The following is a 19155-nucleotide window of genomic DNA, read 5'->3' on the forward strand; positions in this document are numbered from 1 at the left end:
AAAAAAAAAAAAAAAAAAAGCCAAACCAGTTTTGTTTTTGCTCCATGCAGGTTTAGATTGATTTCCCTTCTTAGTTCCTTATTACTCCAGGAACAAATGGCACTAGGCGACAGTCTACATACAGCTGGTATATTATGTTTTCAAAAAAATCAAAACAAACCCAAACATCTATAGTCAAGGAGAAGACTTCAGGCCTCTATCAGAAGTTAGATGGTGAAAGCAGGGCTTCAGGTCATACATTCCTAAGATAAAATACTGCTGGTTATCCTGTTTTCTTCAATGATTTGATTCCATTCCATTTTGAAAAAGCGCTAACAGAAGAAACAAAATCATTATTTATAAACTAATAACTGCAGGCATCATAAATCTATTATAAGCTTGCAGAAATGAAAATATTATCTGCTATAACCCCCTGAATCCCTACCAGGAACCCTCAAAACATCCAAGCTTCTAGTTCCAAACGACAGCATGACTCAGACTTACAACTGAATTTTTTCCAAAAAAGACTTAAATAGTGTAGGAGTACTTGGTATTAGGGGGTGGGGGAGAATCACGAGGATTTCTGAAAAGAAGGAAAACACTGCTCCACTGCTGCATCTTTATTACAAAGCCTACATCTCATGTGACTAACAACTTGAAACAGAAAACACTAGTCATATTAGAAAGAAAAAAAATGTTTAAAAAATCATCACCTAAGATACATTCAGATAACAATGATTTCAAAATCCAGAAAGCTCATTGGACTCCTAACAGAAAATTACAAAATCTATTTATTTTAAGCCTTTAGTCAACAGATGGGCTAAGATGTTACATTCAGGTAGAAATCAAGGAGGACATTTCATACTTCTGACAGGAGCAAAAGCAGGGGATTGAGAAATCTAATCATAATTTCCAGATTTGCTAGATTGTTTCTGGTACATTGGCCTAAGCAAACCAGGGAATCTGAAGTCAAGAGTATACACCCACCAAGCTTCAACTTTGCCTTCCTGAAGGTAACAACAATAAATTAGAATTAACTGCAAAGCATCCCAGCTGCATTCACTGTAATGACATAACTGAATTGAATGCAAGCCGTTTACTGGAAAGGGTGGTGAAGCAGCAATATATTTGCATACACATTTTGCACATACATCAAATATAAAAATCATAAAAGTACAGCATGTTTATTGCATCTAGGAAAAATATCCTCATTTGAAAGATAAAACTGTGTTTTCTTCCCTTCTTGCTACTTATTACCAGAAATAAAACTTTGATTTTGACAACCTTTTATACTCTTTAATGTGTTTTGGTTTCTTTCTGATAAAATTAAAAAGCACTGCAGAGTTCTCAAGAAAGCTTGTTTTCTTTAATTTACAAGAAAAGTTCACAAAAACCCCAGACCTTGCAAATACTTGTGCAGACTTGTTTATGCAAAGTCTGGCAACCAGGGGTTTTAGATCCCAAGCACCTATTCAGACTGAAACCGAACTTACACAAAATGTCATGCAGCCTGCCCAGCTATCTTCCAGTAATACAGGACAGAGCCTCTGTCCCTTATTAATGCTTCACTGAACTAATTAAAGTGTAGAAGTAACCTTGCACAGCTTAACTCAGTACAGCATCCTTCATATGGGCTGCAATGACACAGTTAAAAGCACAGCCAAAGGAGGGAAGAGCTCCTAAGACAACGCACTTCTTGCCTGTGCCTTCAACATCTGTAAAACAATGCTTTTTGTTAATCTCATGCAAACACCCACGTGCAAAATTAATTTCATTATTTATTATGAATAATTTGATCTGCTCTAGTTATAGCAGACAGAAGCGGAGATGTCACTGAGTTTCGAGGGAAGCACAACATGTAGATGCTTCCATTCTCACTATTAAAAAGACATTCAGTTCACATAGCTCTTGCTCTACTGTTACTTGTCAGCTTCAAAATTTCAATCACTACGATAGCAAAAGCTATTAATTACCTACACTAATTTTCTAGACTTGACTGAACTATGCTGTTTATTAAATATCCTGAGGACTTAGGAAGAATAAGAGATGAACTTGCTAAAACTTGCCAGTCATAACATACTGCATTCCTCAAAACGCACAGTGAATTGCTTCTATTCAAAAAGACAGACATTAACAGAACACAGATTGCCTGCAAGACATGACATTGATTTTACTCAGATTAATAACTTATTTAATTAAGAATCATATCTTAAAATAGCCAAGGCACACTCCTGGTACGAACATGTGTGCACACATACTTGCATGAGCACACTCAGCACCCATGTAAGAATCCTGTGCATGGCAGCCTTGCTGCTTTCACATTCTTTTGTTCAAACAATTTAGTTTCATCAAAGCGAACAAATGATGAGGGAAATATCCAGTAAAATTTATAATCAAATAAAACTTATTTTCTCTCCAGCGTTTTACCCAAGACCTGTACATACTTTGAGAAAATTCTGCGACAGCTACTGCATCAACTCAAGTCAATAATTCTAAAATAAGAAACTTCAGGAAGCCCCATGGATATTTTTAAAAGTCTAGAAGTAGTCTATATGTATTTACATAATTAAAAAACAATAGACAAATAGATGTAAATCTCTAAGATCCAAACAGGTATTTCTTTCCCTCTCTTTGGAAAGCAGATTTCCCCGCCCCATGTTATCTGCTATTAATCCTGTGATTCTTGTGCTGCAGGAATGATGTTGGTGCCTTGTACATTAGCGTAAGTATACCTGTACAAGAGTTTAACCCCTTTTATTTCAAACATTATGCAGTGTCTTAAAAATATATTTGCAATAAGCTTAGAGTCTTCTTTACTTGGCTAATGGTATCTGTAAAACACAGTAACATACTACTGCACTTTTTCATAAAAGCACAAATAAGCTTTTATCATGATTATAGCTTTATTGTGTCAGGAACTGCACAAACAAGAAAAACAACTCTTGCCCCACAGAGCTCACCAAAAACTGCGTATTTTACATTTTTATCAGGTAAAGGAAAAGATAATAAAAAAGCAAAGTACATAAAACAATTGGAAATCCCAGCCCACCAGGTGCCAAAACATAATCAAATGGCAGTGCTTTATAGGAACCACAGCACAGCCAAGAGGGTTTGAAGAAAGCAAATACCATGCCTTTGGGTTTCCCATGGACAGATCTACCTTGGTGGTGGGAAGCACAAAGGAAAGAATGGCTACACTTGAGTACTGTTAATAAGTGGTAAAGCTATCAGTACTAAAGAACCACTGCAGACAAACAGGAGAGCAAACCTAAGTGAAACAGAGCTCTGACTTACAGCTACCCTGTGGTAACAACTCCTCATTGTGCCCGACTTTGCCTCTCTTCCCTTAATCACTCAGAACAAGGTTCCAAAATCCAACACCAAAGGAAAAAGACAAGGCTTGTCTCTTTCCCGAAGTGGAAACTTCAAGGAAGCACTTGGGAAACTCTGAATTACATTAATTATGCTAGACGTAGTTATAGAGACAGGAGAGCTTATGTGAAAACAGCTGCAAAACAATAATTGCAATATGGAGACAGTAAACACTGCCACCTTTACACTCAATGAAAAGAAGAGCACATCTGACAGCCAGAATATTTCTTTTCACATTGCATAGTACTGCAGGGTTCAGTAGCCTCTTGCCATGAGGATTCCCAGTAGTTAGAACCGATAAACACAATCTTCTACTATCAGGAACTAGAAACAAGAGTGTTGCATAGTATTATGACTCCACAATTGCAAAAATAAAGCAAAGAAATCCTTTCTGTAGAGTTGAATAAGCATTAGGCTTCACAGCCAGTTTAGGCAGCTGCAATTCAGCAGAGTACACCCTGCTTTCAAGATAGCCATAGCATAGGTTACATGAGTCAAAGAGGGCAGAATAAAGTTTGCTTCAAAACACTTAAGTATATCATTTCCCTGCTGTCAAACTACCTACTTGAGACACACAAATTACCACCAGAAAACTTTAAATGTGTTAACGTAGACACACAGCTAATTTACTATATGGATTCTGTTCTGGCTTTTTGCAAGGGGAGTATTTGTTACAGAAATTAAAAGATCACAATGACTTGTAGATGCCACAGTGTACAATAAAGGCTGTTTGTATGATCCTAAATGCACTTTCTGTGCCCACTCTCAGTAAAGCCAGTAACAAAGAGTCTCACATTGTACAGGCCACAAAATCCCAAGTTTTATTACATTACAGTAGCTCTAAGCATGTGTTGTGGCTTGGGCTGGGCTGGCCACTAAAGGGAAGTCCTGCATACTTCAGCTTTATCTCACTCCTCCTCCTAACATGGAATTTGAACTCCATCCTGCTTTCCTTCTCAAACATGCCCAGATACTCCTGCCCTGACCCTCTGTTCACCACATACATGTAGCCAGTGCAGCAGAATCATAAAATATGTCTATAAAATTCACGATACATGCTTTATTTGTTTATCTCAGGGTCAGATAATCCCAAATTTGGTGTCTCACTGCACTCTGAACCTTCATGTTTTAGATGTAAGTCAATAGCAATTCAAAAGATCAAACAGATTTCCAAGGAGTTAGCTGAAATAGGCACATTTACAGATGTGAACTGGCCCATTCAATTCCACCTAATGTTACCATCTTAATGGAAAAGCTCTAGGGAGAGGAATGGCAAAAAAGCAAGCTGCCTCCTTTCACCAAAACACAGCCACACCGCGCCTCCCAGCTTCCAAAGGGCCAGCGTGAGGCTGCCAATTTCCAATACCCACCTTCTGAGGCTTATCCACATGCCAGTCTCACCGGCAGAACTGGGAAAGTGGGTTCACACTCACACAGGCAGGTGCTCCCAAGCCCCTCCAGGTCCCCCTCCACTTCCCCCCCACTGCAGTATGCTGCACAACCTTACCAAACCAATACACACACGCTCTCTCTAAGACAGAGCTCCTATGACAGAAACAAAACAGGAAGAGAGGTTTAAACATAATGAGAGGAATGAACACCTTGGAGAAGAGAATGTGATCTAACAGGTATTTCCAAAATCCTTATCACCATTTACCTTGACATTCATATTTATAATTACCTTCCGGTGTGCCATCCCTACACCTAGTACACCTTAACTCCGCTTTTGCCTTGACACAGGCTCTTCCAGCTCTTCTCATCTATTCCTTTCTTGACCAAAAACCATATGCACTACACATGCTTACATGAGACATTAACTGCCTTCCTGAGAACACTTCTATCAACTTTTTCTTTCTCTCCACACTCTAACTTCCTAAAAAAAACCTTATAAAATATACGGACTACTATACCAAAGCATGTTTTGACTCTTCCTCTGAGGAAATCTCTACCAAGAGTCATTCAGATAAACACCAGATGACTGAAGGTCAAGTTACATAATTACTGCCCACCCCTTTATCCATCCAGTTCACAACCTGATACTCCAAAAGCCACTTCAGTTGTTTGGTTTGCGCATATTCACTTTTATCTGGCAATCTGAATATCAACTTGAGCCTAGTTTCCCATGAATCATGCAGCATTAAGAGCAGTTGTGCACATCTGTACATTCCCCACAGCTTCCAAATACTTTGGACTATTTCTACTACATTCAGCAGAAGAGCAACAGTCCCAAATATCCAGTTAATAAGAATTTCAAGACAAATTTATCCATTTCCACTTGTGTTCCAACATAAAGGTTTCACTGTAAAGTTCCTTGTTACCAAATGTAAGAGTTTCCACATAGAATACAATAACCCATGATAAAAAAATGTTCTACCTGTCTGCTTCCAATAAAAGATAGCTGGTTTGAAGGAGCTCTCTAAGTGGCAGCAGCAGATCACCCCAAACCTTTTAAAGCAGTCTGCATCCATTCACTTCAGAAACAATAGCCAAAATCTACAATGGACTGTTTTTCTTATGAGCAGAAGAGGATTGGCATTTTGAGGATGAGAGAAATTACTTGGTAGTCACATTTGTGAAAACAGACAAGGATAGGAGTTGGAGCTTTAAACAAAATAGAACAGACACAACAGTAGCCTATTTCCAGTTCCACAATGAAAACTCAACAACTGCTTCATTCCCAAAAGAGTACTATTTGCATTTAAATACTTCAGGACCACTCTTCTTCCTTTATCGTCCCTCTGAGTGACAGACTAGACTGCCTACATCAAGAATTGAGAGACTTCTCTGAAGAGCAGTTCAGATCAGTAAGTCACATTCCTGTCACCTCTCATCCTTTTAACAAGCCTGCCTTTTCCCAAACCAGCTCTGCCTTAAGTCAAACCAAGACTCCCCACTTCACACTCACACACAAAATAAGCACAGGACCAGAACTGTGGAGTAACAAACTATTCATGCACTACCATGGAGCAGCTATTTATTTTCTGTGCTTCGGCCCTGCATTTACAGGAATACCAACAGCATGAGGGGTTATCAGTCTACCTTAATATTTAAACCTCAGACAATAAAGAGCTTTGAAGTAACTACACAAAAAAAACCACATTTTAAAAGAAAACGTTAATTGAAGGTTTCTTTCCAAGCATGTCACATTAGTAAAGCACAGTAAATTTAGATGTGAGTTAAGTTTATAGTATTCTTTTGCTATTTTAAGAAGAAACCTCAGTACCAGCAAGTCACCACTTGATACACAAGTGTTCTTTTACCTCCTACATGGCATCTCTTTGTAGCGGTCAACTAAGGAAAGAAACTCAAACAGCAGCTATTTGCTGGGACGTTCAGATTCAACCTGTGTATGAATGAAACAAAATGATTTTTTGAAGAAAGGGCTGAGGAATGCTTTGGAAAAATAGCTATGTGAAAAAGATACTGGTTTTTACGTTAATACCATTTACCAAACTTGACAGGCAGATACATTCTTTTGGATGTAGCTTCTTTTCAATTTGCATGAAAAGCATTGTTACACTTGTGCACTGATGAAAGCAGATTACATCCTTTACAATTCCTTACTGGCAACTCTGCCTAACGAATAATAAGAAGCCACAGTTAAAGACATTGGTTTTGCTGTGTCTTGGCTATTCAGAAATGGAAGAGGATCTCACTACAAGAGGTATAGCTCTGGGAAAGAAGTCTGGAATATTTCATGGTATCTGAGTTTTCCATTCCTGATCTTTTATTGATACTATATACATATACCACTTTCTAAAATTAGGAAGTACTCTCAAGTTGATATAGAATGTAAAACTGAAGAGCAAGGCTTATTTGTGATAAAGTAGATACTGTGAAGACAAAATACTTGCAAATTTTTGCACTGTTTATACTTCATCACTGATTGTTATCCACTTGACTATTTACTTGATTTTCCTCTCTGGATCTTCTGCAGAAATACTCAGAGGCTCAGCATTGACGTCACAAGACAACTTTTACATGGATTCAGTCACTACCAGTGCTGGGGCACCAAGACAATGTGATTTCTTAAGATATATGTGTATGCGCTCTTGAAGTATTTTAGCCAGTTCAGTCCCTGAAAGGTAACTGTTAGGTCTGCTGTGGCTAAAAGTGATGGTACAGATGACACCCCTGCTGGGCTTTGTCCTCTCAAAACAAAACAAACTATACAGGTTTCTAATGTGGACTACCCACAACAGCAATAGATGTCCTACAATAATCCTGAGTGGGTAAAACTTTCAAATGCAGCATTTTATAAAGGTAATTTTGAACTAATGAACATTCCACTGAAAGCTCTAAGGTCTAAAGTTAATTTCACTGCTTATAATTATCAAACTGCTGGTAACAATTTTACTACCTTTTTTAAAAGCAATTCATTTTGATTTGACTTTGATCTTATTGATGCCAGCAGTAAAATCTAAACTGATCACAACAAAGCAAAGTAAAGGCTGAGCATGGATTAAAATTCCACACCCTCCCCCTTCTAAATATATATATGTATGTAAGTATTCAAAGCAACCATAGGACTTAGCAGCACTTAGACAAAATCGTACGCATGTTGGAAAACCAAAGATTTACCTTGATTTTGTCAACTTCTGCTGACACAGAATTATGGATGAAGTCAATGACAAGCCTTACTGAGGAAGGACTAAGGCAATAGTCAACAAAACTAACAGGAGACAACCGTAAGCACAGAGAAAGTTAGTTTTGGCTAGGAAATGAAGTTATGCACTAATGACAGAGCCTGCCCTACACAAATATGCAAATACTAGCTCTTGAGAAGTTTAACTGAAGAACACAGTACTTGGTAATATTTATTTTTTCTAACAATCATGACCATGTTACAACAGGGGATGCTTCACTTTATACTGCTACAGAAAGGTTCTAAGGCTCAAATAGCTATGGGTTTCCTTTTTAAGGAATGTAGCTGGAAGAGGAAAATGGGTAAATTAGACTTCAGTGCACTAATTCAGCTGTAAAATTAAGGGTAAAAAATAACATATACAGGCAGATATTCCACGCTATTAAAAGCCAACCTGCTAACAAAATTCAGCACTTGCTCCTACACCCTTTTTAAAGGGAGGCACTGAATTTTAAAATAGCAAAAAATGTGACATAGCATGGTGACAAGTACAAGATCAATGTCAGACATAATGCCTACACGTTCAGATTTCTATTTATCTGCTTTTATGTAATGAAGTATATCGCTCATTTAACTATGCATCCTTCCTTTCTAACAGCACACTTCCATATATAGGGAAAAAGTTGACCCAGAACCATGGAACCCTATAAACTGCAAAACACATACACTGATTACATTTCTAAATACATTAAAAAAATCTTCAGACACTTCAAAAATACAGTATTTCAGTACAGGCACAGAAGTGGCTTAATGTCATGATCCCTACATTCAAAGCTATGATGTATAAACTATGTTCAAGGACTCAGAAGCTTAAAGCTAGTTCAGACCTCCATCCCATCACAGTAACTATCTCCCTTAAAAAAAACTGTTCAACGTGATCATTTTACTTGAATAACACACCCACACCTGAGAAACCGTGCACAGTTATTTCAAACTTGGTGCTTTGAGTACTTTATTGGCTCCTAAATGTGCGATATGGTAAGCAAGCAGGATCTCAGATTAAAAATTTAAATTCAGATTTATTGTGGTCATCAATCATTTCTGAAAGCTATTGCATTTTATGCTCAATTCCTTCATGTTCAATGCTCTAAATGGCTATATCCAGAGCCCAGATCCACCTCCTGTGTAAAGCCACAAACTAGGGACAGTTCCAGAAAACTGGTGAAAGAGGTTCAAACGTAGACTTACTCACTTGATTCCCACATACATCTTCCTGGTTTCCATGCTTTTAATTAACACTTTAAGACAGACATACAGCGGAGTATTTTATGGTATTCATTCCAAGAAGTCACTATAAAGCACTACTAGAACTTTGTTAGGAGTGCAGAGAGGGGTCTCTCAACTCCCCAGCCATGACCTTTTCACTCTGTGCAGCTGAGACTTGCAAGGAAATCATCCCTGGTAGATGTCATTGCATAGGGCGCTTTGCAGCACTGCTCTTGCTCCTAATCTGCACATTTAGAACAGAGGATCTATTATTCCTGGAAAACTCCTCATGGACCCCAAAGGCACCACACAAGCTGTGTTGTTCCAACAAGACAGTGGGGAAAGCAGACTGTGTTCCTCACTGAGGCAAGAGGATACAGGCATAGTCCTTCTCCCAAGCCTTATTCATCCCCAATATAAAGGCAAAAGGGCTGTACACGGAGTACTGTCCCAGATTGCCACGATGAATGAAAAAAAAACAGGGGACCTAACAAGAACAGTAAGATTATCACGCAGCTGTAGTCTATTGGATTGCCATTTCCATGAGAACTGCGATACTGAAGCTTTGTTCCAGTATGCACAGATGACAGACACAACAGAAAACTTGAAATCAGGGACTGAAGGGAGACAAGCTAGGCAATATCTAGGCAACATCTAGGCAACAGGCACTGGAAACAACGTTAGCTGGATCAGCAGCAACAGGGAGGTCAGTAGTAAGTGCACTGCAGAAACATACAGCTCCCAGAGACACCCAGCAGTAAAACTGCTAAAGGGCACACAATTGCCAAATGCCAGTATCAGCCCAAAAGAGGAACACACGGCAGAGTCACAAAAAAGGACATTTCAAAACATTGACGCAAGTCATATGTCGAGTTACAAAATATTCAAAAACCTCTGTTAGTTCATCTGTTTATTTTCTAAAGCACAGGTAAAACGCAAGAATCTAATGTTTCTGTAACTTCCCCCTGCCTGAGAATACTTGGAAGGCCTGAGAGTGAGACCTCATGCGATTTCTGAGCTCCTCCTGCACTCAAACCCCTTTTCTTGCTTACTGGTAACCTGTAAGAGTAACCTCACAGACTGATTAGATGCTCACTCGGCCACCACGACAGAATCTCAGAATGATACGGGGTTGGAAGGGACCCCTGGAGATCATCTAGTCCAACCCCCCTGCCAAAGCAGGTCCACCCAAAGCAGGTTGCACAGGAAACACCCCTTAAAGTAAAAGGGGGCTGGTTCCCTTCCTCCCTTCCACTTGCACAGCCTCAAACAGTAGCTGCTCTCCCAGACAGCTTGCCTCCCTCTTCCACGCTGAGGAATGGTTCCGCCACCCTTAGCTGTGAATGTGTCTTCCCAAGACATCCCAATCTTTCCTCCCTTGCCATCCCAGCTCTCCAGTCTTCATGGATATCTCTAACCACAGACACCAGCTGAGCTTTACCCATGGAACTGGCTGCTCTTTCATTACCTTTAGAAAGGAAACACAAACAACGGAAGGTGCTCTGATGAGGGAAGCCATTTCCGCTAATTACATGACTACCCAAATCCATCCCAGCCAGTACCTCCAGCTCCAGGTCTTTCTGATCAAGAGATACGTGACTGATGATTTTATCATTCACCTTCATAGAATCATAGAATCGTCTAGGTTGGAAGAGACCCTTGGGATCATCGAACCTAGACTCACCAACAGGCATCTCTTTCAGAATATTTAAACTGATGTTTACATCATGGAAAGGAGAAATGTTCTGGCTCCATACTTTTAAAAAATTATCAACTGTGGAAAAAATGAAGTATGTACTCTCTCAAGTCCAGCTGCAAGTATTTCCATACGGTTTAGACACGCATTTTGAATTAAATCCCTGTGCACTCTCTCTCAGCACTTCCTTAGAAGAGAGCAAATGGAAAAACGTAATTGCTTAGTAGTATGAAGAGCAGACCAGAGTAAATACAACAATATTATGAATAAATCAGCACATTAATTAGGACTCTAGGATCATTCTATCTTTGAAAATTACTCTGTTGAGTTCTATGTGCAGGAAAAAAGGAGAGGAGAGTTAAAGCCTCCTCTTAAAACCATGCGATAAGAGGAACACTTACATATATGAATTTGTTTACTGTATGTGACCTATTAATTATCTGTCTTGGTTCCAGTTAGTACAATATCCCTAACTGAAGCTCTTACTTTCTTTTACTTGAGATACTCAAAATACCATTTCATAGAAGGAATGTACCCTCTCAGGGTATACTAATTCACTGGATTCTAAGACACTTTGAAAAATGTAGAAAAAAGGTGCTAACCAAAGTCTTATGAAAATTCATATATAGCTAAAATCTAGAAGCCAGAGCAGATGAATGGAAGCAGATGCCTTCCCTCTCCAAGACACACCAAGACTTCCATTTTCTGTTCTAAACTGCTCACCTTCAGTAACTAAAAAGTTTTTTCTAAAGGACCAGTTCCATAAACAAGCAAGATCATTGAATTTTTAAGCAACATCATCTAGAACAAACTTACTACCAGTAACACTGTATAAATTAGAGGAAAAACAGAATCCCCTTTTTTTTTTTTTCCATCGAAGAACTATTCTCACAATCTGTACTTTGAGGTCTCCGTCTGCCTATAGGTTCAGACAAAGCTGAAGTAATAAAACCAAGTTACAGAAACTTCTGTCACAGTCATTTTTTTTCCTAACTTTTAAACACAAGCTGCTTCATTATAGGCTTCTACCCCATGCCAAAGTGTGTTCACACCGCTTGTTGGACGATCACTCTACTGTTTTCTGGTTGCAGCTGACTTTAAAAGTCTGCTCTGATTTACCCAGAGTCAGTCCCAGGGGCTTCCACTTAGCAGAGGAAACATCTCAGAGGTTGAGGGAAAGGCAGTAATGAATTTCAGGCACGATGGGTGAAAACATGCAGTTCACATCCTAACACATAGCTCAAGTGTACTTTCCACTTACAGAGAAACACAACTAGTTCACTTTCACTGCTTTGCGGAAAGTTTATAGTTCACTAAGAGTAAGCAAGTTCAGCTCTTGCACATCAAAAAATTTCACAACCAATTAACGGTACATGGGAAAGCACTGATGAGTCAAAAGATGCTTAAATGAAGAGGGAGATCATTTTATGACAATTCAAGTTACTAAACCAAATGTTGTTGTGTGACTTTCTTACCCCCTCCAAAAAAATATGGTCTACTTGCAAACTTGCTTAAATTTTTGGGGACTCTTACTCTTGCCTGCTAACTTACTTCCAGGAACTAGTAAGTTGGTGGGGGGGAGGAGGGGAGGGAATTCTAAACTTTTTTTTTTCCTGATTAGTTCCAGAAGATTGTTCCTTGCAAAACAGATGAGAAACTTACACAGGAATTCCCTCAAAACCTAGAATTCAGACTGTCCAAGAGAATAGCAGGGGAAAAAAAAACAACTAGCAGACAGCTACTAAACATGCTTGTTTTGCTACAAAGACATCATCAACATGTTAACAATGTAGCAAAAGTTATAGTATATCCAAACTTAAAGCATCTGTTCGAGAAACAAGTCAGAACTACAGTTTCGAATAGTGCTTTCAAAAGTATTTGCACTCATCTGTCAATTATGCAAATTTAGTAGTTTAAACCTAGATACTCACATGAATCAATACTATATATTTCAGTGCAACTGTAAACCTTCATGTAATAAAGCATTAGTAAAATAGTAACTGCAACAAAAAATCAAGTGTAGAAAACCAAACAAAAAATTAAGTCAGAACAACACAATTCTTCAGCGTGTGTTACCATATCATAGATAGAATCATAGAAGAGTTTGGGTTGGAAGGGACATTTAAAGATCATATAGTCCAACCCCCCTGCAATAAGCAAGGACATCTTCCACTAGATCAGGTTGCTCAGAGCCCCATCCAACCTGACCTCAAACGTTTCCAGGGATGGTGCACCTACCACCTCTCTGGGAAACCTGTGCCAGTGTTTCACCACCCTCATTTTAAAAAATTTCTTGCTAGTCTAAATCTTCCCTCTCTTAGTTTAAAGTCATTACCCCTTGTCCTATCACGACAGGCCCTGCTAAAAAGTTTCTCCCCATCTTTTCTGTAGGCCCCCCCTTCCGTACTGAAATGCTGCAATAAGGTCTCCCCGGAGCCTTCTCTTCTCCAGGCTGAACAACCCCAACTCTCTCAGCCTGTCCTCAGAGGAGAGGTGCTCCAGTCCTCTGATCATTTTCGTGGCCCTCCTCTGGACCGTCTCCATCAGGCCTATGTGTTTCCTGTGCTGGGGCCTCCAGAGCTGAACCCAATACTCCAGGTGGGGTCTCACCAGAGGACAGTAGGGGGGCAGAATCACCTCCCATAACCTGCTGGCCACGCTTCTTTTGATGCAGCCCAGGATACAGTTGGCTTTCTGGGCTCCAAGAGCACATTGCAAAGTCACATCCAGCTTTTCATCCACCAGTACCTCCAACACAGCCTGCTATAAACCACTTGGAGCATTTATTTCTACTGAGGGGTAAGCACAACCAACTTCCATTGTATCAAATGCATTGGTACCCAGTGTTTTCTTACAACCAGGTGAACTAAATAGGCTGAATCTTGCCGACCAATTGACACCTCAGTAATAAATGCAAGATGTTACAGCTAGTAATTCTAAAGTGAAAAATTGACAAATCACACTCCTTCAATTAATGCCTACCTAGGTATCTCAGCTGTTCCGGTATCTATCATCATTAAATATCCAGGATGATATAAATGGAACGTTAAAACTGGAAAATGCAGAGATATCTAGGAAAGCAAAACCACACTATTTTACACAGTATAAACAGTACTCATTAATTTTAAAGAAACTGTAAGGAAATTAGTGAATTATACTTAATAAGTGTGAAAATAATTTCTACAACTTGGGAAACTAAGGTGTATGGTAAAAGATAATTGAGGTGTGGAGGGATGTACCTAACATACCAAAGATACTAGGAGTAAAAATTTGAGATCTGTTAACAAACCACAAGACTGATCATAATTGCAAGTTTTAGCCAGGACAAATATAAAACAATACTTTTAGGGCTTAGTTGAAAATAATATCCACACTGTTTACATCTATTTGACACTAAAACAGGAACAACTAAAGCAAAGGAGTCAAACATTCACCTGTAGGGCCCTTCCAGCACTAACCCAGCTGAGCTCTTCCTCTTCTAGCAATGACAGAAACAGTTGAAAAAGCCATACTAATTATATGCTTTGCTCTGATGACAGGAATGGAGTCAGGTGGCTTCTGTCCTGATTCTGGTTACAAGTACCTCTCTGCTCTTCCTCTGGCTGACGATGTTCTCATTTAGTGCATAATAACAATCACACCAATCACCTTAGATTAAATTTTCAACTCTTTTTGCTACAAGGTTGTCTAGGATGTGGTTTTTTTTTTTTCTTCTTGCCTCAAATGAACACTGCATTAAATACTGTCTATGTGACTTCATAGACATTTTGACTACAGACCTAACTGTGGCTCTGAACAGCCAGTTGATTATGTATGTACTTGCACAACTTGACATAAGATCGACTTCTTAGACAAAATTAATTTCTATGGCATTAAAATTAGGACATTTTCACTTTGAGGACTACAAAACCATTCTAATAAATTAAATACAGCACTTTTGCCAATAATACGATTTACAGTTTAGCAAAATATATCTGTTCAGAATACAACAAAAATATCGCTAAAGAGTGACATTCAAGAGTCTAAGGTACAATGATTTATTAAGCCAAGACATTGCTTTAGGACAGTCTGTTCTGGCTTTATAGTTCAACTTCTTCAGAAAATTAAATAAACTGACTGCCTGGCAGACTGTTTGCTTACATGATTGAGGCTATTCTTTCAAACAAGGTGAATGAACCCGAAGAACTATTTATTCTTCCTCATACTATCATTAGCAAACTGACACGTAAGTAAAATTTGGGTCCTGACCAGTGAACTTTTATGACAATTCCACCCGCCTTATCTTAAAGCCAAATGAACAATTAATTATATATATGTCTCATTGTAATCTCAAGCAACATTTGTACCACAGAAACCTGGAATGGCTCTAACCCAAAACTAAGTGCTTATGTAAGTGTAAAACGTCTTTCTTTTATGGGCCAGAATAATGTCAATAGCACTGCAGTCTCAGTAGTAACATACAACATTGATTCAACTACAATTTTTGGCAATAATAATTTTCTGATCTCTGCTAATGTTTCTCAGTCACTGGTCCTTCAAGAAGTACTCACTAGAGCCAAACCTATCCTGGAGATAAGGAGAATTAAGAGTGATCTGTACCTGTCCCCACTTCTACCTTCAAACTGGTTTTGTCTCGCTGTCCTACTACTGTAAATATTTTTCTTTTATAGTCATTACATCTGGTGAACCCAGAAACAGGGAAATTTGCCTACTGTACTGCTGCATTGACTACTACCAACTGTACAGAACAGTTAAAAATTCCCTGTAATCTTCTGTTTGGTGGGACAGAAATTCACATGGATATATCGGGGTGACAAGTATAGTTAAGACTATAAAAAATTCAACTTTCCAGAAATCTGAAGAAGCCAAGCACCTGTGCTTCTGGACTCCATTCCAAAGGAAGGCATGTCCTAACTTTTGCACTGCGCCACTTCAGAGACTTTTCATAACTCAACCTCTGCTCTGGAACACCAATCCCTCCCAAACTGGTCCTAAAAATGCTGCATCACAGTATCAGTATGATATGAATCATCATCCTGCCAAGGGTTAAATAAAAATAAAACAAAATGGTAACATTAGAAATTCAGTCCTCTATAACCTAAGCCTGTGTTTTAACAAGAAAACAAGTAAGATTCATTTGATATCCAGCTGATAAATCATCAAACTTTGATTTGAAAAAGGCTGCCCGCAAGAACAGGACCAATTTCTCAAATCACATTTTCCCCCTAAAGAAACTACCTTGAACAACATACAGTTCTGTTTTGAACTCAGACAAGTTAGGGCCTTTGAAATATGCAAAAATGTCTTCATATTTGTCCCAGTAACAGCCATGCCAGGATTATATAGAGACACAAACAATCAATTATTCCTTGGATATAAAACTCTCAAGCCAACAGGAAGGCCAGACATATTAAAAACAAATGCCATTGCCCAGCACCCCACCAAGTTATAATTCTCGTTAGCCTGTGCTATTCCAATATTTCACTCATCAGTATTCCTCCTTCTCAAATTTTTATAATTATAGTCATCATCAGAAGGAAGGTTTGAAAAATTCACTAACTACAGGGAAACAGAGAAACGTTCTCTGGAGAGCTCAATGCCCACATATCAACCTTGGTGAATTTAGTACTTCAATTAGTGGAAAATTCTAGATATTATAGCTCTGCAACTGCATAAGGGAAGGCAACCAAAGTGATGCACTACTGCTTTTCCAAGTATACATTTATCTTGAGTACCGCCTACTGTATTCGAAGCCTTAACACACAATAACATAACGATATCTACGAGGTTCTGCTCAGGATCAACATCACTGTCCAGAGTTCTGCTGTCAGCAGTGCTTTTATCAAGTTCATGCTGATATTAAATTAGTTTAGTTTGGAAGACCTAAAAGCAGTTGCACAGGAAGGTAAATTTTTTTAGCAGAGAATAGTTCTCACTCCCACTTCCTTCTCCCAAAAGAAACAAACAGGAGAAACCAAATGACGGCTCGAGATAGGGCTCCACCACACAGCGAACACTTGCTTTCGGTTTAGACGCTCTAGCCTGGGGAGGAGAAAGTTCCTTTCCTTTGAGCAGTGAAACTGGTCAGAACTTCAGACATTTGTAATAAAAACTGTTAAGAGAAACTAATACCTCATGAGGATAAGGCAGCACACACTGATCGAAATCAGAAGCAGCTTCTCCTTTCCAGCAGTGGCGATAACAGACGGTGATACGTTTCTCAGAAAGGCAAAATAAACTTATGGAGCCCTTATTCATGGTTGAATTTTGGAAAGCCTCGATTAAAGGTCTCTGAAAAATGTTACCCAGCAAAAATTTTATTTGGTTGTTTTTTTTCTCGCTAATGATCGTGCTCATGGTTTAAATTTTTATAGTGGTTAGGCTGACAGTACTTCCTAAGTTACAGCACCACAGTCCGAATCTATCTACTGAAGTCAGGCTGGTAAAGTATATCACAACAATTATAACTTCTACTTTTTATTTCAATTCTGTCAAGAGTATAATAAACAAATACAGAGTTTGTTAAAAACCTTCACACTGAAGATAAATTTCTCAAGTACATTAAGTATGCAAACATAAGGATGGCTTAATATATCCAGACTTGAGATTTACCAGTTCCTGCTCTACTATAAACCAACTCTTTTCCAGTTATGCTTTTCACTTTAGCTTTTGACATATCGAATTTTTAATATAGATATCAAAACTCTTTTCCTTGGTATGCATTCAAAATACCAGTCAGTACCTTGCTTAGCTCATGCAAGTAAGCTCCCTCAAAAATTAACTTATAGCACTGTAACTACTCAGTTACAAGTACTGGTGTAACTGTGGTTCTGTTTGAAGAAGCCTGCCTTCTACTCATGTAAATAGGAAAGGGAAAACGTTCTTACAAATTTATGGGGTACATGTACACTTAAGAGCTTGCGCTGATCTTTGCAGCACTGACAAACCTGAAATATCTTGATGTTCCAGACTCAAGCTTGTTTTCCTAACCAGTAAGAGAGATTCCAATTTCACAGGCTCAATCACACACTTAAAGCAAGGCATCTAGTTCAGGAACTGCTAAGGCAGGGCCCCCGTGGCTGTCCTGCTCCCAGCAGGGCACAATCGCCCTGCCAGAGGCAGCTCCTCGCCCCGGGGACCCACGGACGCGACCTGCGCTCCCGTTCCCAAAACAAACACAACTCCCTGAGAAAACATGTGACAACTCTCTTTGTCGAGTATCTGCGTTTTCATCTATTGTGTACTACCGGGCCACTTAACGTGCTGCAAACGCCGACACAAGCACATTCCCCAGCGCGTTTACACAGGTTATTTTCCATTAGCAGTTCTGCTCAAAGATGGGTTCACAACCATAAAGGAAACGCCACCCGGGTACGAACTGAACCCAGCAGGCTGAGCAGAAGCAAAGGTCCCTGGAAGGGCTTCAAGGCCTGTGCTGATGTGTCACCAACTCGTCGCACAGCGCCAGCCCCCACCGTGTGTGTGTGTCCCCCCCCCGGCCCCGGTCCCCGCACCCCCTCGGCCCTCCCAGGGGTTCCTCCCGGCGCCGACAGCCCGGCCGGACGCGGGACATCTCCCAAGCATCCCCGTGATCCCCAGACAGCGATTATTCGTGACTCAGAGGATTTGGGGCTGGTTTGTTTGCGCGGCCACACGCCAACTCCGGAGTTCCCGGCAACGCACATCTGCCGGAGCGAGAGCCCAGGGCAGCTGGGCCGAACCCCGGCCGCAGTTTTTAAGGACTTCCCTGAGGAGATTTCCGCCCACCCCCACACACAGGGAAAAAGCTCGCAGCGAGTCCAGGAGCAGCCGAGCGCGGAGGGGAGGTCGGGGATGGGGGCGGGGGACACCGGCAGGGCCGCCGCGGGTGGGGAAGGAGGCGGCAGTCCCGGGAGGCGCCAGGGCCCGGGGCGGGCCGGGGGACCCCGCCGCCGGCCGGGAGAAAGGCCGCTTTGTTCCCCCTCCGCCGCGGCCGGGAGAGGGAGGCGAAGGGGTGGCGTCACCCTCCCCCCCCCAGTACCTACCGCAGCAGGAGACTACGAGGAGCAGGAGCTGCGCTGACCTCCAAGCCGGGGAGCCTTCTGCGCTCCCCCAAGGGGCCATAACACCAGCCCGCAGGGAGGCGACGAGGAGCCGGACCTGCCACCGCCGCGCCCCCGACACGGAGCCGGGAGCCGCCGCCGCAAAGAGGGGCCGGCCGGCCGCGTCTCGCCCCTTCGCCCACCGGAGCTGCGGCTTCGGGGAGCGCTAGCGGCCC

At 40.5% G+C, this 19155-nt stretch overlaps 1 protein-coding gene across 1 annotated transcript in view; it reads right to left on the minus strand.

Moving 5' to 3' along the window:
• LRP12 (LDL receptor related protein 12) overlaps positions 1-19149 on the minus strand; it is a 53113-nt gene extending 33964 nt beyond the window's left edge. The window contains exon 1 of the mRNA XM_014965403.1: positions 18923-19149. Within this exon, the coding sequence (XP_014820889.1) occupies positions 18923-19001 (79 nt within the window). The 5' untranslated portion in view covers positions 19002-19149. The remainder of the gene's footprint in view (positions 1-18922) is intronic.
• Between the last annotated feature and the right edge of the window lie 6 nt (positions 19150-19155).

Source organism: Calidris pugnax, unplaced genomic scaffold (assembly GCF_001431845.1).
Source record: "Calidris pugnax isolate Ruff unplaced genomic scaffold, ASM143184v1 scaffold41, whole genome shotgun sequence".
NCBI classification, from domain to species: Eukaryota; Metazoa; Chordata; class Aves; order Charadriiformes; family Scolopacidae; genus Calidris; species Calidris pugnax.